The 25160-nt window shown below is 40.3% G+C and overlaps 1 protein-coding gene across 1 annotated transcript; it reads right to left on the reverse strand.

Annotated features, from left to right (window-relative positions):
* Positions 1-4405: 4405 nt before the first annotated feature.
* On the reverse strand, positions 4406-23850 carry LOC146332026 (rho-related GTP-binding protein RhoA-D-like). Its single transcript, XM_084738253.1, has 5 exons — positions 23695-23850; positions 11803-11960; positions 7683-7803; positions 7125-7255; positions 4406-4965 (listed from the first exon to the last, which is right to left on the reverse strand). The coding sequence occupies exons 2-5, from the start codon at positions 11956-11958 to the stop codon at positions 4792-4794; spliced, it is 582 nt and encodes a 193-aa protein (XP_084594379.1). The 5' UTR covers positions 11959-11960; positions 23695-23850; the 3' UTR covers positions 4406-4791.
* Between the last annotated feature and the right edge of the window lie 1310 nt (positions 23851-25160).

Consider the following 25160-nt stretch of genomic DNA (forward strand, 5'->3'; position numbering starts at 1 on the left):
GTCAGGAAGAACGCAGGTTTATTTGTAAAAATAAAATTATTTACTGTTGACACAGCCAGACTGCTGTCACAGTAAGGCAGTAGGGTTGAGAGTCACAAGTTTCATCACAAAACATTTGTGTATCGATTCTTTGGACAGTGATATTTGCTGATGTCACAAAGTCTGCCACAATACGATTTTGATTGAAAATAATTGAAATTAATTAATTTATGAGACTCCTCAACGTACCACTAGAGGGAGCTTGAGTACCACCAGAGATGACAGACATCCCTACAGCCGATATGTTTTCAAAACTCGGCAACTTGCACTGAAACAAAACAAAACTAAATGGATAAACAGCACTACAGGTGAGAGGAAAAATATGTACTTTTGACTTGGGAGTGACCTGTCCCTTTAAAGTTATCATATTGCTGTATGTTACCATATAACTTTTAACAAGAACTGACCAAGGAAGGCGAGTCGGTCTTGTCTCAAAAATAGTTTATTAACAAGGTTCATGTTCACTTCAGATCAAACATTCACTACAACACTTTTCTGTTTACAAAGCATTATTACAATGAGCTCTTATATAAATCTGGATCCTTTATCATCTCAAATACTTCCAGAGAAAGAAAGAAAAAATGTACACAACATTGAGCGGAAGCTGTTCCCAAAGACGCGGGTGTATGTATGTGTAAAGACTCGTGGTTTTCTCATGCATGCATTGACATCAGTAGGACAACTTTTGATTTTAGCATACACATTAAACAGCAGTATTGTACATGCTCTTTGTGATATGTTCAACACTAGACCCGCCGCTGCTCCACGGGAAAGCTTTCCTCATTATGCTTCCAGCTGTGAAAGTTATTCGACTGTCTCTGCCGACCTCTAATTCCCAAGAATTCCTTGGCATTGAGCTTGTCGAGACCCGTGAACATCGTGCCACAGCTACGAAACACATTTTGTTCAACTCATTTTCATTGATAAAGATCTTTCCTCTCGCCTTGTTAGTGCGCTTGTTGTTGTCCACAAGTCCAGAGTTTAAACATAGTGTCCACCCTATAAAGATCTGAGGTAACAACATAACAATATGGTGCATTTGTGTGTGTGTGATTGTAATAAATTCACCCCCCTCCGCATCAGTTGTAGCTTCTCCACTGGATCAACCAGTTCAAATACATGTGCTTGGCCAGTAGATGGTATAAAGTTGCATTACAGATGGCGTTACAATATAACAGACACAGATCCTGCCAGCTGGAAGGTTTGCTGCCTTTACTGGCTTTATTAGAAGAAGGTTTCATGCAACATCAAAGATATCAGTTAAGTCACACACACATTTCAACATCCACCCTCCTCAAGACAGACGGCAGCATGCAACCATGGGACATGTACAGTACATGAAAGATCAACAGAGGCAGAGAAAAGGAATGCCATAAAGAGTCTGTGCCTGAGGACAATCGCTGGGCCTTTCAAGCGTTGTATATCGAGCCTTTGTATTTTCAGGTCAGATTCACAATCGAGTATTCAGAGAGGACACATGAGCAAGAACTGTGACCAGTGGACGGTGTCTGACATGTCTCTGCTTTAAATGCAATTCAGCGTGGACCCCAAGTGATCTGCTCCTTTTGACTCGTGACAGAAAATTTCCATCTTTTATACTCAAAAAAAAACAAAAGAAACAAATGTTTTTGGCAGTGATACACAACTCTAAAACATCAAAGACAATCTTTATGGCTGCTGACAGATGTTTTCCCAGTGATGCTGAGGAAATTTGCAATGATACAAGTTTTGTGACTTTCCCATGATTCATTCTTGACGCAAAACTGTGACGTAGTGTGCCCCAGATGATCTGCCAAGATAATAAAGATGAGATTGCATTTCCAGATAAAAGGGATAGTTAAGATTATTTGAAGTGGCGTTGTATGAGGTATCCATAGTCAGTGTGTTACCTGCAGCAGGGTTGATATGCCTACGATGTGGAGAAGCAGAGAGGAGTATCAGCACCGACGTGAAGCAGCGTCAGCAGCAGAATGTATTTTAACCACTTAAAAAGGCCCATCTAAAGAAACATAATCAGTTCAAGCGTGTACGATATTTAGAATATTTTCACTGCTTTACCTCGCTGTCAAACAGCCTTTTCTGGAGGGAAACCACTGCCAGATTAGCAAAATAATTGCATTGCATTGCATTGATTGGTCAGTTTGCCTCTGTTATTGTGTGACTTCAGTAAATCCAAACTAACAATTTAAAACACCAAAGTTACAGAATAAGACAAACTAACTGATTGATCAAGGCAGCAGTAGCCCAGAAACCCGTGTGTTCTGCAAGGTAAAATGACTGATTTCACCTATGAAGTTTGGTTGGTTTGAAAAGAGTAATATTTTGCTAACATAAAGTGCCAGTTTACTGCCTGTAAAGGCTATCTGGTAAAGTGGTGCAAATATCTTAAGTATAGTGTACACTTAAACTGATAAACTTTTCAGGTTGGTCTTTGTTTAGGTAGCTAAAATACGTCTTGTTTAGCCTCCGTGCTGGTACTCCTTTCCGTTTCTCCAAACTGCACTGATTACAGATAAGTACCTGATACAACCCAACTTCAAATAATCTGAACTAAACCTTTAATATTTATGTTATGAGGACTGTAAATTTGGTAAACTAATGCCACATTTCGCGTAATCAAGCCCAATTTTGAAACAATTCAAAGAGCCGAGCTTTGTGAAACATGTTGCATGTTAGAAAAGTCGCTCTTGAGCTTGTCCGTCACTGTCAGGCTGGCATAGAGCAGCTGGTCTGTCTGGTCTGGGAGAGAACAACCAAAAGGCACACCAGAACAGAGAAGGCACCGGGGGGAAAAACAAACTCCTCTCAGACACACACACACAAACAACTCAGCTCCTCTCAAACACGTGAAGAATGTCGTCCGACTGGAAACATCCTCACGCAAAGGTTAACAGCTCTAAACAAGACGTGATTTCCACGACTGGGCTAACCCGTCCCGACACACGGATTCCAACGGCGGGCGTGACCGGCTCGCAGCAGGAGGAGGAGAAGAAGAGCTGAACTCAGTCACTCACAATAAACAATCAAGGGAGGTTTCACCAGGCCGTGGCCTTCGTTTCTGTTTCAGCTGTGTCATCTCCCTGTTGGTCCTCACAGCCATTGTGCATAGTTGAGTCATAGTGGCTTGTGTCTTGGTTGGCCTGTTCTCATGTGGCCGTCCTGGTCCACTGCACGTATTTGTGATAGTTAAAGGGACAGGGGTGTTATTTGATGTGGGGTTGAATGAGGTAGCAATCGATTGTCGGTGTATTACCTGCACTAGCTTGTGGTCGACACATCCCCAGTTTGGAGAAGCAGCAGGTGTAGGAAGCTCAGCGGTGTACTGCTGTAGACAGGGTCAGCAACAAAAGGTATTTTTGCCACTTAAGAAGAAATCAATATCAGTTTAAGTATAGGCTATATTTAAAATATCTTCTCTGCTTGACCTTCCTGTCAGAGCCAAATATTGCTCTCTTCAAACAAACCAAACACAGCAGAAGATACCAGCCATTTTACCTCACAGAACACGGGAGCTGCTGGTCCACAACAGTCTGTTATCGTTGTACTGTGTTACTGTGTGACTTCAATAAGTCCGGAGTATCCAGAACAGATTGAAGCAGACATGTTCTGCAAGCTAAAATGACTGATCTATGGAGTTTAGTTGGTTTGGAAAGAGCGATGTTTGGTTTATATAACTGTGTTTTTGTCAGAAAAGGCTGTCTGATAGCAAGGTAAAGCAGTGAAAATATTCTAAATATAGCGTACACTTAAACTGATTGCTTTTTAAGTGGCTAACGTATCTTTTATTGCTGATCCTGTCCACAGCAGTTCATTGCTTAGCTACCATGCTGGTGCCCCTCTTTGCTTCTCCAAACTGACCGGCTGAACTAACCGACCGGCATCTACTGTAGATAATACACTGACTGTTGATAAGTACCTCATACAACCCCACTTCAAATAACCTGAACTATCCCTTTAAAAGGAATACATGTGAATAATCAGATCTTACACTCAGACAGAATGCGAGGCTCACTCCTTTGTTGGCTGTTTATCACATTACAGAGGCCTTCTTTGACGGATCATTGATGTTTCATGCCAACAAAAAACTGGCACAAGCGGCCATTTGTTGTGCTTGACGAGTTGTCAACAGCACTGAAAGCCTTAGTTATGGCTCCGCTCAGGTTTCACAATGACAAACGCTGTGTAAAATGAGCTACGGTACAATGGAGGGCCCCTCAGCTGAAATGTTAGCTAGCTGACAAACATGAGAAGTAGACGGTGGGAGTAAAAACTTAAAAAGGCACTAGCTCTTATGGTCAAAAGATATCAATTTTCATTCTCCATCATGACCACCATGATAAACAGAACAGTCTGGAGTGACAAGACCTTACTCATGAAGACTTTATACAAGCTAAGAAGGATGCTGCTCGCCCAAGCTCGTGAAGAACAATATTGCATACAAATATGTGCATCTATCACTGCCTTGTTACGTTACAAATATAAAGAAAAACAAGTAGGAAAACGGTCTATGTGTAAAGACAGATTCTGGAAAAAAAAATAAAATAAAATCAACAAGGAACTTTAAACATCAATTTCTAAACACAGTTGCAATATAGACAAAGTTCATTTCCTGTATTCGGTTTCGATTCATCTGCTTGACTGTTACCGTGAAATGCAGATACAGTACAAAGATGCAATTTGGTAAAAGGTCAGTCCTTTTATGCGTTTTCTTTTTCTCCTACTGGTCAGTTGATTTTATGGTGTCTGGCCTGCTCACAGCAGCGTGCAGCCGCTTCTCTTCTTCCTCTTCCTGACTTGCAGCGCCGCTCTAGTGGCCATCTCAAAAACCTCCCGCACGCCCTCCTTGGTCTTGGCAGAGCACTCCAGGTATCCAAAAGCACTCATCTTGTTGGCCGCATCTCTGCCTTCCTCTGCCTTCACCGGCTCCTGCATGGTCAGACCAGAGACTGTTAGGGCAGTGGTTTTCAAACAGCGGTCAGGGGACCAACAGGGGTCCTTGAGTGGACTGTATGGGGTCCCCAGCAAGAGGAGGAATATAATATTTTAAATTTTATCACGTTTTGGAAGTTGGAAGAACATGGGAAGAAATATTGTATTGATTGATTGTATTTAATAGTGATCCTAGTTTGAAGACTGAGTTTGACGCACCTGTGTTTTTTATGCCTGTCTACATTTTCTCGAAATGACGACAAATTCATCGAACAGATTAAAGTACTTCACCGACCCTCCCAGCCACGTCCTTCCCCAGCTTCCCCGTGTCCAGTGTGACCCTGTAAAATCCAGCACACTTGAACTGATGACTTAGTGCTACTCTTTGTCAAACGGTTCCTGATTTCTACAGAAAGGAAAAGCTGACGGTGGCGTCTGAAAGAGCTGGAGAGCTTTGTCAACATGTTGCTATTATGAGCTGGACCTGGAGACAGACAGAGAGAGGGCCGCAGCGGCACACTGTGACACAGTAAACCTACATGCTGTCATTGTAGTATGACTGAAAGGCCGCTAACAGCCTGGTCAGAGTGCTGTCACTGTCTGTTCTCCAAGGGAAGTTAGTTTTCAGGGACAAACACGTAAAAAATACAAAGCTGATAGGAGAAGATTTCATTTTAATAAATATTCCATCTGTCGATTGGCCTTTTAAAAATATTGCTCGTCTTTCCTGATCAATATTTTTCATATGTTTGGACTTTAGTTGCCTAATATTGGCATTATGTTTTTCTACGCAGGATGTGTATGTCATTATTGTTCATTATTTTTATTCCTTTCTACTGTTTTTATATGACATCAGTTGAAAGTCTGTCCATCCTGACAGAGGTATCCCTCCTCTGGTGCTCTCCCTGAGATTTCTCCCTTTTTTTTTTGGTGGTGTTTTTCCTTCTGAGTCAAGGTAACTAAAGACAGAAGGTGTTGTATGTTCTACAGATTGTTAAGTCCTTTGACTGAGATCCTGAGCAGCGCCATCTGGTAACAATTTTTAGCTGTCTTCTCTTTTCATACAAGTTTAACCCCAACAAATTTACACATTCAAAGCATTAGATCCTGTTCACTCCAAACTACTGTGGGATGTTGACACAGAAAAAGTTCAATGTGGCTCAACTCCAAAAATGAAAGCGCACATTTCGTGGTGGATTAGTTTGAAATATGACCAGCGTATTTCCACTGTTTATCTAGCAATTGACCCCCTATAAGTCCTGCCCCTTTTTGCTCTGTGCTGAGCAAACTAAGTATCCCGTCAGTTTTCTCCTTTTCCTGTTTCCTGTACTTATGCTAATGTGGCAGGCTTACCTATGTTTGAAAGAAAATCTAATTTTGAAGGTAGTTAAAAGATGCTGGGGACCTGTATAAATGACGTATATGGTGGCCAGGAAGAGCGCTCATATACATATCATATTTTAAGTTGGCAAATTTGAGCAAAATGCTAGCTAATGATTGCTGATATTAGCTAACTTTAGATGTGACTACATATGTCACTTTTATGGGTTCAAAAAAGTTCATCAGTTTGAACATTACACATCTTGTCTTTGTACTGCATCCAACTGATTATGGGTCAAAAAGGACTTGCAAATCATTGCTTTCTGTTTTTATTAATGATTTACACAGTGTCACAACTTTTTTTGGAATAAGGGTTTGTACAGGAAATGGTAAAGGAAGAAGTTCCAGCGAAAAAGGGTGGGACTTTGGATGGGTTGATAGTGGACCTGATAAAATGATTGTTACCATGAAAACTTTCCAGAGTTGCATAATCTCATTCCATTATACTGTAGTATGCACTGTTTTGGATTCTGACAAAACTCCAAACTCAAACTCGTGGATGTTATCACTCAAACTCATCTTATTGTTGCATTAGGCTTCTGAAATTGCCCAGAATTCAGCCCTGAAAAAGGACATAATGTCACACAGAGCCATCAAAAACTATAAACTGTCTTGTGATGTGATGCTGCAGTTTGTAGTCTAGCATTGTAATGACAGAACCCCATGAAACCCTGCACATTTCCTCAGGCCTTTGGAGCCTGAGGACCGAAGAGGCGCCTACTTGTTCCTGATTACCGCAATCCACGGTTCATTGACCTCCAGATGCTTTTCTGTACCTGCTTCATCTTGGCCAGCTCTCTCCGTGTGTGCTCATCATTCCTCAGGTCCTTCTTGTTCCCCACCAGGATGATGGGAACATTGGGACAGAAGTGCTTCACCTCGGGCGTCCACTTCTCAGGGATATTTTCTGTCCCGGGAGAGACAAGAAGTGAGCTCAAACACTCGAGACAGAGAGAGAGAGAGTGGAGGGAGGGGACTATAAAAAGGGACAGGCAGTGCCGAGTCACGGCGCAGAACACTTCTCATGATGGATTGCTCTGCAGACTGCTTGAGGCAAAGATGGTTTTAGCTGCACTAATCCTACTTCCCATCAAGTCCATTAAGGCATTTAACAAACAGCTTGCTTAGCTGATATGAACTGCCTTAATTTTGTGAAGACAAACATATCACTTTTATACAGTGTAAGTCAAGTATACTACAACTTCATCACATTAATCAGCCTTCTTTTCTGCTGCTGTCTCAGCCAGATGTATCTGATTAAAGACTGACCTATTTAAAAGCAGGTTAAACAAACAAAAGATTTTTTAGGCTTCTGTATATCAGCAGTTCCTTACCTAAACTGTCTGGGCTGTCAATGGAGAAACACATGAGGATAACATCTGTGTCAGGGTAAGAGAGAGGCCTCAACCTGTCGTAGTCCTCTTGGCCTGCAGTATCCCACAACGCCAACTCCACCTGAGGGAAATCACAAGAAAAACAATGAGAGTCATAGTAGAGCAGCGATACTTTTGTTTGTTAATACCAATATTAGTATACACACACAACAAGAGCTTAAATATGCTATTTATTTTGTCCCATTTTTATGTTTATGAATCATTCCAACATTTGGGGGACTGCGTGATGAAAGAGGTTCCAGCTATGGTTAATGTTGAAAAAACTTTTTAAAATGTAACCATAGCTTTACAACTACAATTCAGTTGCAGCCATTAAATTAAGTAAAATATCTAATTTATTCTGTCATAGGCCTAATGTCAATCCTTGGACCAGGTTAAGTTAGTTAATAAGTTAAATTAAGAAGTCATTTATTTTGAAAATTTCTAATATTTCAAAGAAACATTTCAAAGAAAGGTGAGTTATGGGCATTTTGATGTCAACTGAACAGTCAACTGCACAGTTAGCTAAAGCAAGAGAGCCAAATCCTGTTACAGCCAGCTAGAGAAAGGCTACTAGCTTGCTATAACTAGCTAGAGTCACAGCTAGCCTTGACTAAAGCCTCATAGCTGTTAAATCTATTATTTTTGGTGAACTAACATCTTGGATGTTTAGTTTGTTCTCCCACAAGCTGAAGTGGAAACTTTAACTTTAGCTTAGCAGGTGGAAACCTGACAGAACCAAATTTGTTTGTTGATGGTGTTCTCTACCTGAAAACTAAAAAAATATTATTTTATTAATAAAATAATACATTGGAAGGAATTACAAAGCAAACAGTCAATTGCACAGGTGGCTACAGCAAGTGAGCCAAATCCTAGCTAGCATGATATGGGCTAGCCATACATATAGCTATATCTTGGTTATTTAGGTTGTTGTTCCACATAAGTCTAACAGAAGTTGAAACCAGTCATGCAGAAGAAAAAGCTAAAAAGCTAACTAGACAAATGTTAACTTAGCAGAGTTGCCTAACAGTAACTGCCAGATCAATTTTTGACTCTCGAGTTCCCACATGGTCAAGCTTCCTTTAAATCAATTAAGGTGTAATATGATTATTAAAATAAATAGTAGATGTAAAGCTAAAAGAACTAATTTTGGTTGTTGATGCTGTGTTTTCCCCTCAAGTCCCTCAAGTTTTTCAAAGGTAAATGTGATTTTTTTGGGGGGGATAAAATAACACGTTCAGAGGAATTACATCCAATCCATCTGTTTAAGTTTACCCAGTCAGCTTGAAAACTTTAAACCCTTTTTTCTCCACTTCAGCTCTTCTGGAGTTACTGCTCTCCGTCTTTGTCAGACAGTGTACATGAGGGTGGAAACACAATGATTCTCTAGTTACTCCTCATTATCTCAATGATTCATTCGTTCATATCTTGTTGTTGAAAGTTTTGTAATTTGAACCCTTCTGAAGGGCTAAAAAAGAAAAATTAGCTGTCTTCCCAGAGCAGACATAATGTTGCTCACTGTTCCAGACGAATATACAAACAAACATTTAACCAGTCACGACATCATTAGTTTCTTTTCTCATCCACTGAGACTATCTGGAGTGTGACGTATGAACCTGGAGGCATGTGATGCGTCTGAGTGATTTTCCCAAAGGCAAATGCTTTAAATACCAGGAAGTAAATAATGTTAAAATAACTTAACCTCGGGACATTTATCTCTTCTTGCTACACATATCTTGAAGCTCAATCATTACTTATGATTTGTATGTTTTACCCGAACTGCTTTCCTCATTTGAGAGGAATTCGGCGTTTAGATACTTCTCATCACCGCTGCAGCTCCGACCTAATCAGCTTCATGAGCCTGTTATGTCGTCAGTGTTGTGGAAATGAACTCGGGGACTGTCCTCATCCCATCACACCACTGATTAATTCAATTAGGGAAAGTGGGAGATTAGCAAGCATCAAACCAGATACCTTCTGTCCCTGTACAGGCTTTAACAGCCAGTCTTCACTCTACGCCGCTCTTTATCTGACTCACAGCGTTCAGGGGGGAAAGTAAACTTTTTTGCAGAAGTTTTAAACTGGAATTTAACTGAATGACAAAAGATTCTGGTGTGCCCACAGAGAGCACAAGCATCAGTCAACGGTCCCAAAATAGAGGTTTGCAGAGGCAGAGGGTGGGTGGTGGCTGAACGCTGTTGAGATTGCATGAGCAACCGGAGCGCTTATGTTCCCACTGGACTTGTTGTGAGCTTCAGACTTTGGGAAGGAAGAGAAAGAGGGAAAAACGTCTATTTTTAGAGTCTGCCCAATGCACTGAAGGTGAGAGAAAGAAAATGTTTTTTTACCCTCGAGGGGGGGAAGAATTTAGAGTCTGAGAACACAATCGAGCTGGTTGTATAATGGGATAATTCTTATGGGGCGAACATCCTCTTGAGAGTCACACAGGGGAAAACTAAAAGGGCCAACACTCGTATCTTTACCTCAAATTATCTCCCTCCAGACCGATGTCCATCATGGATCCCTAACCTTAGATTTCCAGCCCAGAACACCACTATTAACCCCTCCTTGCCTGCCAGCATCAAAGCGCGACCAGGACAGGAAATGAGAGGTGTTTATAGAGTAGGAGGAGGGGGAAGGAGGGTCCTGACGGGAGAGCGTGGGGATTGCCAGGAGACATCCCTGTTCCCTGTCTGAACAGGAAGCTGGGAAGTGGAGTCATTTCCTGTTTTGCCAAGTGGTGATCCTGTAGCGGTGGTCAGCTCAAGAGAACAAAACCCTTTGACATAATCAGCCAGCTGCAGCGCAGACTCGACCCACGCCGTGACTCAGATTCAAGATGTTAAACACTGTAGCTGGTTTCATAACTCTTTCTAAAATAATTATACAGAGCACTTCATTTGCCCCTCACAAACTTTATTTAAGTGTCAGTATTCTGAGTGTGAAATATAGCACCATTTCAAATCCCATATTGGCCCAAAAAAGCAGTTTAGTAGCATAGGAGAAAACCACGATGGTGGCCACTGGAGGGAGAAAAAATGGAGCTTAAAGTGGTAAGTTTATGATAAAAAATGACAAATTTACAAGACAAATAAATTATTTTTTATAAAGTTTATAAAGTCCTACATTGGCAAACAAAAAGTACTGTTATAGGCAAAACAACATACAGATTTGGATGAGGTACACCGCAACAGACAGAGGATACAGGCAATTCAAATGGGATTTGTAGTACAGCAGGACAGTTTTTTCTCTGAATATTAAACCCCTCTCGTGTAAGAAATGGATTAAACAGTGTGTTTGTCTGCTCTGACTGCAAAGGCCAAGGAGCATTTCACACCACATTATTTTGGGGGTTTACCAATGCTATTCAAAAAAATAGCACATCCACTGTGTGGTGTTTCCCCACTGTGTTGACGCTGGTCCTGGATGCTGTCAGATTTAATGCTCATGTTAGCAGCTCTGTCCTGCTGTTTATTGGATTTGAGGAAATTTACACTCCAGCAGCCCCAGCCAAAGTTACTGCACAAGCCAAACACAACGCTTAGCCATAATCCTGAAAAGCATTCACTTATATATAAAATTAAAAGTCAAACACTGAAAATGCATACAAAGTATAGCTCTAACAAACTGTAACATGCTTTTGGACAAAACCTTTTAATGTATTTTTATAGTCTGAAGTTATGTCAAACAACAAAAACAGGCCGTGTTGGCTGAATTGTTGAGTGTTTATGGGATCAGTTCACATAATCATGATACCCTTGGCATCCAGGAACTGAGCAAAACTAGTCATGTAAACTAGAACGGGGCTTTTTCCAAGCCTTGACTAGGGGGAGGCCCACAGTCTCAGACTTTGAAAAGACCTTTTTAAACTATATAATGTGCAGTGCAAGAATGAGAAGCTTGACAGGTGTGGTTACAGTAATTGAGGTGGGTGGGGCTTAGCGAACACTCAGTTAGACCCTTCATATTATACTTTAAAAGAACAGTTTTGTTTCATGACACAAAAACGAAGAATTTCCGTGCAGATGTTGACAGACACAACTACTTCCAGACTGCATTCTTGGGCGTCAAATGTACAAACCTGTTTTCCATCGACCTCAATATCAGCGATGTAGTTCTCAAACACTGTCGGGACGTAGACTTCAGGAAACTGGTCTTTACTGAAAACAATGAGGAGACATGTTTTCCCGCAAGCTCCATCCCCGACAATCACCAGCTTCTTCCGGATGGCTGCCATCTCTGTTGGGAAACAAAAGGAGGGTTTTGTTTTTTGGGTTTTTTTTTAGAAAAAGACATTCAAAAAATGTTGAGTGTCAAAGTCATCAGCAGCAACACAAAAGGCAGAAGAAACTTTTTTTTTCCGTTATGGGAGATTTCACTTGTCACACTGTAGGAACAAACCAAACAACACAGTCTCACTTTGTCATTCCATCTGTGCATTCCACCCTACAGATATTTATATTATTTGTAGAGATCACAGGAGCAGAAGACAAATCAAGGACACAACTTTGTACAAAAACTTTTCCGGATTGTGCTCGTGGCTCCAAAGCGACCACTCTGACATCTCTGAGTGACAGTACTGCATCACATTACACCTAAGGGAGCGCTCTCTGATCTGCACAGACGTCTGCAGTCACAGACCTTGAATCCCCAATGCCAAATCTTGACTACAAAGCTACATGAAGAACAGAAGAGAATGAGTAAGATAGCGGAGTGACGAGGAGGAGAAAGAGAAGGGGGGGGGTGCTGAGACAAGCAGAGACATGAAGGAATGTGTTATCAAGCTGCTGCTCCGCCCTGTTTGTTTCCCCTCTGCAACAACGTGTGTGAAGAAGAAAAGGAAATCAGAGCAGCTGGTGATGTACTTGGTGGTGTCCTACAGCAGACAAAAACACCGCCCTGCTTTTGATCCTCCCAGATGCTTCTTCAGGAATACTCTGATAGCAGACAATATCCTAATTATCTCAAAACGACTTTGCATTAAAGGAGCAAGAGCTAAACCTGTCCAGCCATATGTCGCTCCAGTGTTAAGCTATAATTGCTTAGGTGGGATTTGTGAGCATGTGTGTAAACTGCAGTAGAAACAAATACCGTGCAAGCGTTTCCCAGCAAAACAAGGCCATGGCAGACAAAGATGGATGCCTACGAGGATGACGCTTTGCTGGTTTTCTGAGCACAAAATAAAATCCACTGAAACAACCGAACCAGGACATGTTTCTGCGCTGAGCCCAGATGCGAGGACTGGTTTAGCTGGTGCAGGCTGTGTGCGGATGAGTTAGTGGCGCAGCTGATGGATGAGCTGGAGCCCCGCTGCCTGGGAGCAGCTGTGCATATAGTCATTTGGCTCCTCACCTCATCCACTTTCTGCCAGACAGTCTTGACAGCAATCCTCTTCACGAGGGCACCCACTTATCAGGGGAAATTAATCTTTCAGTGCTGCTGGCAAAACTTTTCAGTTGAGTCTGCCCCAACGCCCACTTTTAATCTCTGCTCAGGAGCATAGCAACACCAAACCGTTCAGTAAGCACCATCGAACCATGAAAAACCATCAACAATATGGACTGAAGCTATTATTAGTCAAACTATTGTTGGTTTGCTACCATAACAGATCAGTAGATTGTTGTCAGCTATTTCATCTCTAGTTGAAATATAGTCCAAAAATTAATTTATTCTATGAAGCGCTGGGGAATTTGTGCAAAATGATATCTCAATCTTCTGACATTTTAAAGTTAATGCCTGCCAACATGAATTAAGTCTTAACAAATTATCAGACCAAGCTTGATCAGTATGCCATTTGTGCTGCGTTAAGGAAAAAATTCACCACCTTAGGCCTACATGAAGTGCAGTGACACAATAACTTCTGCAGTGTTCTATACTGACTGAGAAAGCTGAGTTCTCCTCCTCACAAAGCCATGATCAAAGTACCTGCATGTACCAGGATGCACTGCACACGAGCTTCTGACACTCACACTGATGTTGCTGCGTATCAGCACCCTGGCCTAAAGCTATTACTTTGCTGGCTAAAACATAGTAATACATGACAAAAATATTCATCTAGCACAGATGCAGAGACTAGAAATCCAAGCTGAAATAGCTTGTAGTTTTTCCGTGCATCCAACTACATCACTGTGACATCACTGGTGCAGGAAGAACAATGGTAGGAGAGCTCAATAGAGCCCTGGTCAATAAATTGAGAATTCTTTTGAGTTGATTGACTAGTTATTGCAGCTGTACATTTTGAAGGTAATTATTACACTGCAAACATAAAAATACAAGAGATTTTGTATTGATTGAATTGAACTCAATTCAACAGGCTAAGACGAGTAAAGAAACCAAAGAAAGAGCAAAAAGAAAAAAAAAAAAATTTGTAAGAGAAGAAATTATTACCCAGCCATGTTTCCATGGACATTTAGTTTCGGCATAACCAGTAGCCACACTGAAAATGCTGGGTGTGTTTGCCTGTGTGACAGTTTTATTAATCTTGGGTGACTTGTTCCTTCTTATGGAAATTCTGGTCATGGTTTGTTCACAGTTTCTTCCTTTTGCCCACAGGCCCACTCCCCCCGGTGCTGTGTGTTTAGAGATGCCAAAGACTCAAGTTTGAATTTAGGCTGCTGTAACAAATACTGGTAGTGTGCTCAATCCTGTTATTTCCACATGTTTAATATGAACTGAAAGACAAGTAAGCCAGCCCCCTGGATACACTGCACAATGACAACCAAACATCACCATTCATTTCAGCTGCAGTTGCAAATGCTTCAACTGAGATGAGACCAAAAAAACAGAATATTTAATGAGAACAGAGACTGCTTCCAGTGGGCTTGATAGTGGGATGAAGACTGATTCCAGAAAGAGAAGAGAAATTCTACAAGCATCTTTTGATTTCCAGAGATGGCCTGAGCGTGATGATGGGTTCAAAGCCAAACAAGTGGGAGACAGCAGCACCATCCGAGGCCTCAGAGGCTCACCCCGTGAAACAAAACAATCCACTTCCTGTTCTGTGGAGCCAGGGAGGAGCTTTTGGCTGCATTTCTGTTTGGACAGGCCTCAGCAGAGCAGGGACACGGAGAGGGCTGCCAGAGGCGACGCAACACATGCGAACACGCAGGCACGCATGCTTACTCACACATACATGTGCACAGGCAGTCGCTCTCTTTGCACAATGATAGCTTGTCCTTGGTGGCAGCGATATTGGAAGCCATTGAGGGGACATCTTGACACATTGGCAAAAGGAAATTATGCGTGAAAATGTCCCATATAGTCACAAACTGTGCCGAGTACTCAGGCTACCTGTGACTGATGCCCTCAATTGAGCTGCTAATGGATACTAATGACAGCAACAGCTGAGGAGGAAGTTTAGCTGGTTGCCAGTAGTAACAGATTTCACTACTGTTGTCATCCACGTCAAGCCTGTTAATCATGTTTCAGCCAACAAAAACACCACCATTCATCCTCTCCACATTCATATCAAAGGCTGACTCAATCAGCACGTGTGAATGGGCTCCACTTGTCTGCAACCAGTATCAACTTACTGTCCTCAGACCTCCACACTGAGCGAAGGTAAAAGGTGTCACTGAGAGATTAACTGGGCTCTTGAAAGGTGTGACAAAAGCAGAAATGGTTCGACATCACTCTGCCGGCTCTGCATAACCATCACTCAGTTCAGGGTGCAGACATTTTCATTTACCTGTCACTGTGAGTCTACACTAAACAACGGAGATTAATCCAGTGGTGCAAACAGGAATGCTACAACATATTCATAAAGCCTTCAATCATGCTGAGGTTGACTGAGGATCAACTAGAACTGTGAGACAGCAGGAACATCGTGTTACTTACAGGCTGAAACATCAAAGAGAGAAAAAGCGCAGAAAATATGTCAGAATAATACTGAACTTTAGTTGTACAGGGATATGAACTGTTTGTATCGGTGATCCATTAGAATTCTTCCACACACTTTTGACTTGTGACGATCATTTGAACGCAACAACGCAACGTTACGGCTAATCACATACATGCAAGCCCACATGCATGGTGGATTACTCTGAAGCGTGAATGTCGTATTTATCTCTGATTTGAGCTTGTTAAGTGTGAATTATTTCTGTTTCTTTACTATGAAAATGAATATGTTTGGGTTGTGGACAAAACAAGACATTTGAAGCCGTCATCATGGGCTTTGGGAAACACTGATCAACATAATTGTCAGATTAATCGACAATGAAAATAATTGTTAGTTGCAGCCCTAGATCGTTGCAACAAAAGATAAAATTTATTTAAGTTGTAAAATATTGCTTCATATGCTACATCCACACTGCAAGGCTTAGTGCTCAGGGCTGTTATATATTTTTTTTATTTGCTCCATATCAGATTCTAGTGTGAGCTGGTCACACTCCTGAACTGACCTGTATGTACAGAACAACAAAGACACACAGCACACTGTTATATGAAAGTGGATAAATATGGAGAAAAGTCAATTCATCATTTGTGATTTCATTTAAGTCCAGCTGATGTGCAGTGGAAGCCAGCAAATTCATGATTCGGTGTTGGTGATAACGAGGACGTGGAGAGCGAGAGCCAAATTTTTAATCATGACTTTCTGTGGAACAATGAGTCATATATTAGCAAAAACAATGATACTGACCACATTTGCCTGCAGTGTGAATGTAGCCATAGTATCATAAACTGCTGTGTAGTGTTTTGCTGTCTGAAAAGTCATCGAATTTACAGATCTGTTACTGACACTGGACTTCCTGAATAGTATTTCATGTCCCTCAGACACCTGAAGACAACACGCTTCAACCAAAACCCCTATCACAGGACAGCAGTGTTGTTTTCTAGCTTCAATGTTCTGATTGCCTAAAAGTAAACTTTTCTGACTCAGATTTTATGCATATGGGGATCTGTTCTAAGTTTTCCTAAAATTAAAAATTATAAAAGCAATATATCACCTTGCTTGCAGTACTGTGACATATTGAATCATAATTCCTGTAATGCGATACGAATCGTGGCACCAGATTGTGCCCAGTTCACAGCCAACAATAAGCTGGTTGCCAATCACCATAAAGCAAGAAGAAGCAGCAGAAATTCAACCAAGGAGTGATTTTCTTTTCTCATACTGTTTTCTTGGAATACAGGCCTGAAGAGTTCAAACTATTATACAAAATTTTCAGTGGGAGAAAATTTGCTTCGAGACTCCTCATACTTATTGGGATTCCTTACGGGGGCCCTCACCCACAGTTTGGGAAACAGGCCAATTTGCTTTTTTGCAGAGAGTTAGATAAGAACATGGATACCACTCCAAGTCTGTACAGTGAAGAAAAAAAAATCAGCTGCACAGCTTCACAGAGCATACAGATTGTGAGCAGCTAGGTTGGCTGCGTACAAAGGAAACAAAATCTGCTTTACCACACCTCTAAAGCTCATTGATTAACACATTATGTTTCACTTGTTTAATCCATACAAGTGACAAACAACACATTGTGATTTCACTGAGGGGTTTGCAGACTAATTCTTGGCCCAGGACCAGTATCGTTAATTAGCCTGTCCATTATTAGGGATAGAGTCGGCGTATAGTATATAATGTCTATCTAGTAATAATATCTATCTGACATTATCTCAAAGCGCTAAAAATGAAAACCTCTGTAAAGTTCGCTCATGCTGAAAAAATCTGATAATTGATTAATAGATTAGTCATTTCATTTATCAAGCAAACTTTTAGTAGGTAACCGTCTTTTTTTATTCAAAACACTTTATGGTTTTGAACCATTGGTCAGACAAACCAAGTAAACTGAACACGTCAGTTTGTGATCAAGAAAACTGCGTATTTTTGTGTGTTTTAACCAAACGATTTATTGAAAAGTAATCCACGGATTTATTCATTTTAATTTAATAGTAAATACAGTTACAGACCAAACATGAACAGAAATAAGTAAAGTCTGGAGGTCGTCCCAGTATGCGAGTTCACTTTGCTGTTATGCAATGAAGAAGACAAGGTGTTAAGTGACACTGGCAAGCATACATAAAACTTGATCCAAACACAACACGAGGAGCCATTAAAATACAAGGAAAGCAAAACACCATTACTTCCTACAACTATTTGAGCAATGCCCTGGGTTAATGAACACACCACCTCTGTCTTTCTCTAAGGAGGTTTCCTGGGGCTTAGGGGCCAACAGCAGTTATGCAACGCGCTGAGCAGTGAGTTAGCACAGAGCCGAGCGTGACCCCGTTCAATGAGGGAGAGCTGCCTCTCAATCCTCATATGACTTTAAAATCAACAATGATGCTGAACATAGACAAACATCCAGCCAATAAAGGACCTGTTGTTTATGGGATGATGATGACTTTTCTGTTCTGAGGTCCTGCAAACAAGAACTACTATTGCAGGAAATTAGTCTGAGTATGATTTTTTTGGCTCGTCTAACAGGCTTTCCTGGCTGCACCTCTTTCTTTGAAGCACTACACGAGACTCAGACAAACCAGAGTTATAGATCAGCTGATATCAACATTGAAAAGTTATTTCCTGTGTTTTGGGAGTTGGGAGTTTTCAAGAAGCCCAGTCAAACTGTGGTTGTAGATCAAAACTTCATAACTGACTGAGCAATAAAACCAAGGCTGGAGCTGTTTGACAGATAAACATTCGCTCAGACACTGCAAGTCCAGCCTAAATCTCTATGGAACAATGCAAACTTTATTTTACAGCAGAATAAAAAGTGATTTTTACATGAATGTCCTCCAGCATGTTTGGCACCCCAACTACAACTATTTTCTCAAGGTTTCTGCTTCTTAAAAATCACATTAACAAGCTCGCAGAGAGATCACTGATTACATGTTCGGTTTTGTTGCCAGGTTTGGCTCCTGGCACCCCGGGGCTGAGTCACAGCTTACAGAGCTAACAGTAGTTAGCGGTTCGCTACTGCAACAAGCAACAAGTAAGGCTACCTTTCCATCAAGAAAGGACTATAAATGCCCTTGATTCTGTATTCCCTGCTGGTCTCAGAGACTATGTTCGTTCCAGTGACCGACCACGTTCACTGGGAGGCAGCTGAGTCTGGTTATGTTGTTGCTAACTAGGACTTTTTATTGGAAAGAATTTTGCAGTATGATACATATCACAATACAATAGACTGTATCTGTAAGCAAGTTGATATATTGCTATTTCTTAAATCTAAATCTAAACATAATATTGCATTTCTCAATTCTATTAATATTTTCTTACATTCCTATTCTGGCAGCAATTAACAGTCAGGGTTAGCTACTTTAGCAACAAGTAAGCTGCTAAAGCTATCTGTCATTAAATCGCTGAAAGTTGAAGCTAAGCTGGTGGAGGACATCAGAGGGAAAAGTTATTAAGTTGTGCTTTTGTACAATGAGGTCTGTTCTCCAGAAACACTGCAATCCACAGTTCATGAATGTATTCTCCTTTCTTATGCCGGCGTCATCATTGTTCGAAACATGGGGAAGCTAAGAGGAGCTTGGCTCCACTAAAAGCCAACTGAGCTCTAAAATATTGACCATTTTTCTGTCATAGGTTTTATTTTATGCATGTTAAGGTTCCTGAAATAAATAATGATGTAATGATTTTCAGATTTCGATTTTTTTTTCTCCATTTTGACTGAGTATTTTTCGCAGTAATCCTACAATTGACTGCGCTGCTGCGCAGTTCCATGTATGCTTGAGCATGTGACATCAAGTGCACACTGGAAAATTAGACTCCCCAAAAAGCCACTGTGTAATTCAAACCCTGGGCTGCATCCGAAGAAAGAAACCGAGAAAGCGTTTCATCATACATGCAGATTTAGTAGTCCTATATCCCCAGGGTGCAGGATGAGTCACCAATATTCTTTTATTCGTTTTCCAGGAAAAAGTACAAGCACAAAATACCCCTAAAAATAACAGTTAATACCTACAGAATGACATCTTTGTCATTGTTGGGCCAGTTCCTGATGTGTAGGTGACATATAGTGCAAAATATATGTGATAAAACTGAAACTGAAACTTTAAAGGGAAGTTTTTCCTCATCACTGTCACTTTAGTGTTTGCTTTTGGTTGGAATGGTTGGGTCTCTGTAAACAAACAAATATGAAAAATGCCCTGAAATACCTTCCGTTATGATTTGGCACTATATTAATAAAAATTGATTTGACTTAATAAGGCATTAGTGTTTTTATAAATCTTTTTCTCCAGAGACACAAGCCAACAAGCTTTTTTAAAATGAAGCCAAAAAAAACCCTTTAGACCTGAAAGCAGGCAAAAAGCTGCCTCACTTCCTCGAGTGTGTCTGTCTGAGAAATGGGCCAAAGTTCATAAACTGGCAGAAGCTGTCGCTGAGACAGAGCAGACAGCCTGCGACACCGTCTGTCTGCACCACCTTTAACCTGAAGTACAAACGTCTTATCTGACTAAATCTGACAGGAGCAAACAGACATCAGCTGACATGAAGGCGCTGACGTTGGATGACTACTCAAAAACTAATCGAACAAGAAAGCTTCAGGCGTCTGTTTCAGATAAAGTGTTGGAAATGATGCTGAGATTCCTGAGTATAAGCTGTGGACTCAAGTGTATAAAAGTGAAATGTGAGGGCTGCTGAGCTCTTACACAACAGCAGGAATATACACAGCAGATCAGGTCAGCCTCTCACATTCTTTGGGCGTATGTTACAAACACACCAGCTCCTTCGTCTCCCTGAGTCATGACTTCACTGGTACACCCATGGAAATGTGAAAATATCCTCCCAACAGCCAGCCAATTAAATAAAATCAGGTATGACATCTCCTGTAAGGTCTCTTGGGGACAATGACCTATTTATGCATACAGAGGAGGAAAATTCTTAAAGTTTTTTTTTTACATTTTTATATTAAATGTACTACAGGGAGTTTTAACTGGTTATGAAACTCATTTAATACTGATGCCTCTACATGACCTATAGAAGCAAACTAGACCAACCACAGGAACACCGGTTATTTCTACATAGTTATTCTTAACGCCTGCCACTGGGTTGGACTCTCTGTGAAATCAGATCAAATGAGTCTGTTACACTTTCTCTGGCAAAGTTAGAACTGGTTTCTGGGGAAGCTCAAGCTCTCGTTTTCTGAAGCCCCAAAGATAAATTATGTTTCAAACTTAGTGTTAGTTAAAGTGTTCTTATTAATGAGTCATGAAAGAATACAACATGTATTTTAGATGAATGAGATGTATATGAGATGTGGCATTTGACTGGGCCAATCAGAGGAGCCTCACAACTAGAGCTTGTCTAATCATCTTATTGGCTGGCCAGTTTTCAAAATTAATGACCCGCAGCCCGGTCACCTTCACGGCTTCCGTTAAACAGCCATGAATCTATAAATAAATATATAAATATAAATTGCGCACTAAAGGAGGACACTCACAGATACTCCTGTTCTTTAAGCTTATTGAGAGGAAGTAGGGCAAGACGAGCGAGTCGAGTCAGCTGGTGGCAGGCGGAGCGTGATCTCCAAACCAAAGACAAAGGCAGAGGATACACCTAAAAACACGGCTCTGAGAGCACCGACACCTCATGACTCACTTCTGGTCAATAACTCGGGTCAGGAGCAGACAAACGGGGCTGACCGGACGGCTGAGAGGACCCCACCAGACGTCCTGAGCCCGTACACTCGTGTCCCTCCAGGGACAAACACACGTCCGTGTAGACTAGAGCTGCAACTAATGATTATTTTCACGATCAATCACTTGGTCTGTAAAGTGAGAAAGTAGTTTAAAATGACCATCACAATTTCACAAGGACAAAATGGCACGATTAACTGCTTCTGTCTGTCCAGCTGTCTGAAAGCCAAAGATATTCACTTTTCTCACATAGAAGACTAAAATTAACAGCAATTTTTCATAACTAAGAAGCACAAACCAGTAGATATTTCAGCAATTTTGCCCCCCAGACTAATTAATTCAGCTCTAAACTACTATATACACATGATGAACAATTAGTCAATAAATTGATTTATTGCTGAACATAAACTGAATCAACAACAATTGTCCATTGAACCAACAAAGCAATATGACAACATCACCTTATTCTCTGTGAAATTATGATGTACATTTTTCACTATTTACTGACATTTTACAATCAAAACAAGTGATCAATTCATCAAATATGAATCGATAATTAAATAATTGTTCGTAGTAGTGAAGTTGATCATACTGATGAAATATATTTTGAATAATTGTCTTTCCAGTTTCCATGGCTGCAAGAATATTCATTATTGATTATTTTGTCAAATCAATTGTTTTGTTTTCATTTGTTTGGTTAAGCCACAATATTACATAAAATAGCAGCAAAATCTCCTTCACAATTTCCCAGAGCGAACTCTTCTTTTGTCCAACTATCAGTTCAAAACGCAAACACATTCAAATGATTGTGATATAAAACAGAAAAAGAGGAAGAAGCTGGAGAATATTTGACATTTCTGCTTGATAAATTACTTAAACAATTAGTGTATATTACCAGAATGGTTAAAAACTGTCAATTTTCAGTCAACTGACTAATAAATTCATTGACTAATCGCTTCAGCACTAGACAACATCTATCAGCAAGTGTATCAAGAATTTATTTTGAATGAATGCCACAATTAGTTGTCCATAAAATGATTAAAATGTTTATTAGTGTTTCCCAAACTCCAAGACAATGTCGTCAAATGTCTTGTTTTGACCAAAACTAAAAGATATTCAGTTTACTGTCAAAGAGGAGTTAAGAAATTAGGGCTATAATTTTTTTTTCATTGTGAATTCATCTCTTTATTATTGCTTGATTAATCAGTTTGTTGTTTGGTCCATAAAATGTCAAAAATGGTTAGTGTTTCCTGAAACTTTGATATAATGTCCTCAAATATATTGGTTTGTCTCCAAGATATTCAAAATAAAGAACCCCAAAAATTAGAGCTTCAACAATTAGCTGACAAATTGAGTATTTTTTAAAGCAAATAAAAAGTCAAAATTCTCCGATTTCATCTATGTAAATGTGAATATTTTCTGGTGTCTTTAACACTGTGTAACAGTTGGATGAATATCTTTGGGTTGCGGACAAAACAAGACATTTGAGGATGGCGGCCACCTCAAAACACCATTTTCTGAATTTTATGAACCAAACGACTAATCGATTAATCAAGAAACTGATCAACAGATAAATCGATAATGAAAGTAACAGTTAGTCGCACCCCTGCTAAAAGCTGGTAGTAATTTCTGCCCGTTGAGTAATCGATTAATTGACTAACTGTTTCAGCACTTATAGTTTTGCTGTCAACATCCATCTGTAAGTGTATTAAGAATATATTTTTGCGTGTATGTTCATTTCCCAATACATTTGAACAAATGTAGGAGGAGGACCACAATATATTACATAAGTTATCATGAATGGGATCCCCTTATTTAAATCGCATTAAAAGCCCTGAATTAGCTCCCATATTAATTCAGATCTTACTGAAACATATTTCACCAACTTCAGCCTACATAACTCACCCTATACTCTCATATTTCACCCCCACTTGGTGTTGTTGTGTTTGAAAATGATTGCTGGCAGTTCAAACACCACCCTGTCATAAATGCGAGTGTTGATAATGAGGAAATGAAGTGTTCCCAGGAATAGAAATGGCTCATTAGGAGATCTGCCATGCGTTTTTGCATGAGTGTCTTATTGAGGTCGCAGCAGTTGGACAGACCGCAAGACACCGACAGGACCCGATCTGCTGCTTCTTTGACTTTGAAACTAACCAACAATGAAGCTATCAACAGTTGTACAGACACACGCCCTGACAACTGACAGCCTCACAGGACGTAACTACTTCATCATAACCCCAGAGATTAAACTACTTGTGCACGAAAAACGAAAATATGAGGACAAGCCACCACCTCGTTCTCTCAGCCAAGTAAGTGAGCTATAATTAGACTGTCGACTTGTGTCAAATAAGAATAATGAGTCAAACTACAGCCTCCGCTTCATAATTACCTGTTAGCAGCCAGATGAGAGCTTTTTATAAATATTAATCCCCGCTTTCCTCTCTCCTCTTGATCGTGACACACACACAGATACACACACACTCACTTCTTGCTGCAGTATTCGCTAATTTTACAGAGAGGGTGCTGAGAAACGGGGCAGGCGAGCAGGATCCTCCCACCGACACCAGCGACAAGCTAACGGCTAGGCTAACTGACGACAGCTTCCGCTCGGGGCTTTCGAAATAAAAGGGCCAGGCTGTTACTGTTCCTCTCCACGCACTTGTTAATAGTGCAGCAAAATAATGATCTTTTTAATTTTATATTTTTTAAATTTGTATTTGAATTTTATTTCTTATTATAATTACATCAAAACAAAGAAAAGTTCTGAATCTTCAAATGTTCATTTAGTTTTTCTTCATAAACCTTTACATACATACGTTTACTTTTTTGCATAGTTTGTCTAGCAATTCAGATTAAATGCTTTAACCTAATCTGTCAAGTCAGGTATTGTATAGCCAATATTTATTAGCTAATATATGGCGATAACGATATAGCTATATAGGCCCTGATATTTATCATGCATACCTTTACTTTGAGATTTTGTTGTTGCAAATAGCCCTTTAATTTACCACAGTGACCTTGTAATAGCAGAACAAATGTGTTGCTGCTAGTGTTTAGTTTGGGACATGTTATAGCAGCAGCAGTTTTTTCTTTGTACATATGCCTCACACTCATTTTGAAAGGCAATGCTTGTATTTCCGGTATTGTCTTCGTTTCTTCTGAGCAACTTGACGGAGCTGCTGCAGCCGTGTGGAGTCACTGAGGTCCCTCCTCCCCTCCCCGGTCAAAGATGACATCATCCGTAGTACAAGAAGACTCGTGCAACAGGAGGGATGATGGGTGTGGAGCTCAGATCACCACTGTGTTCCCCTCTGTAAAAAAACACAACAAAAACAAAAACAAAAAAACATTCAGTTCACATCATCCGTCAGGTGTGACGTAGACATGTGTCATTTATCTCAAATATGATCATAACAGGACATTCAACACTAAAACGTCCCCAAATTATTAAATAATGTCATCTGTCTCACCCAATCTGACCAACAAACACATGAAAATATTAATTTTATAAGATAAAAACAGACTGAATAATTAGCAGTGGTGAGAAGTAGTATTGAGTTTCTTGAATTTTACTTAACAAATTCTCAGAGGGAAATAACGTGGCCTACTTCTGGACTCTGCTACTTTAATTTTCAACTAAAGCTTATAGTTAGTTCAGTGATTAAAGGCCATAAAGTCATTAACAGGTCTCAAGTCTTAACCTGCAAGTCCCAAGTCACCGTGGTGAGAATCAAGCAAGTCAAATCAATCAAACTGATGATCCCCCACAGTTTCCACATTTAAATCAGTTAAAAGACAGTAGAGCTGCAACAATTAATTGATTATTAATTTATTATTAAATTAATTTCCAGCTAT

Source organism: Lutjanus erythropterus, chromosome 2 (assembly GCF_056507025.1).
Source record: "Lutjanus erythropterus isolate fLutEry1 chromosome 2, fLutEry1.hap2, whole genome shotgun sequence".
NCBI lineage: Eukaryota > Metazoa > Chordata > Actinopteri > Lutjaniformes > Lutjanidae > Lutjanus > Lutjanus erythropterus.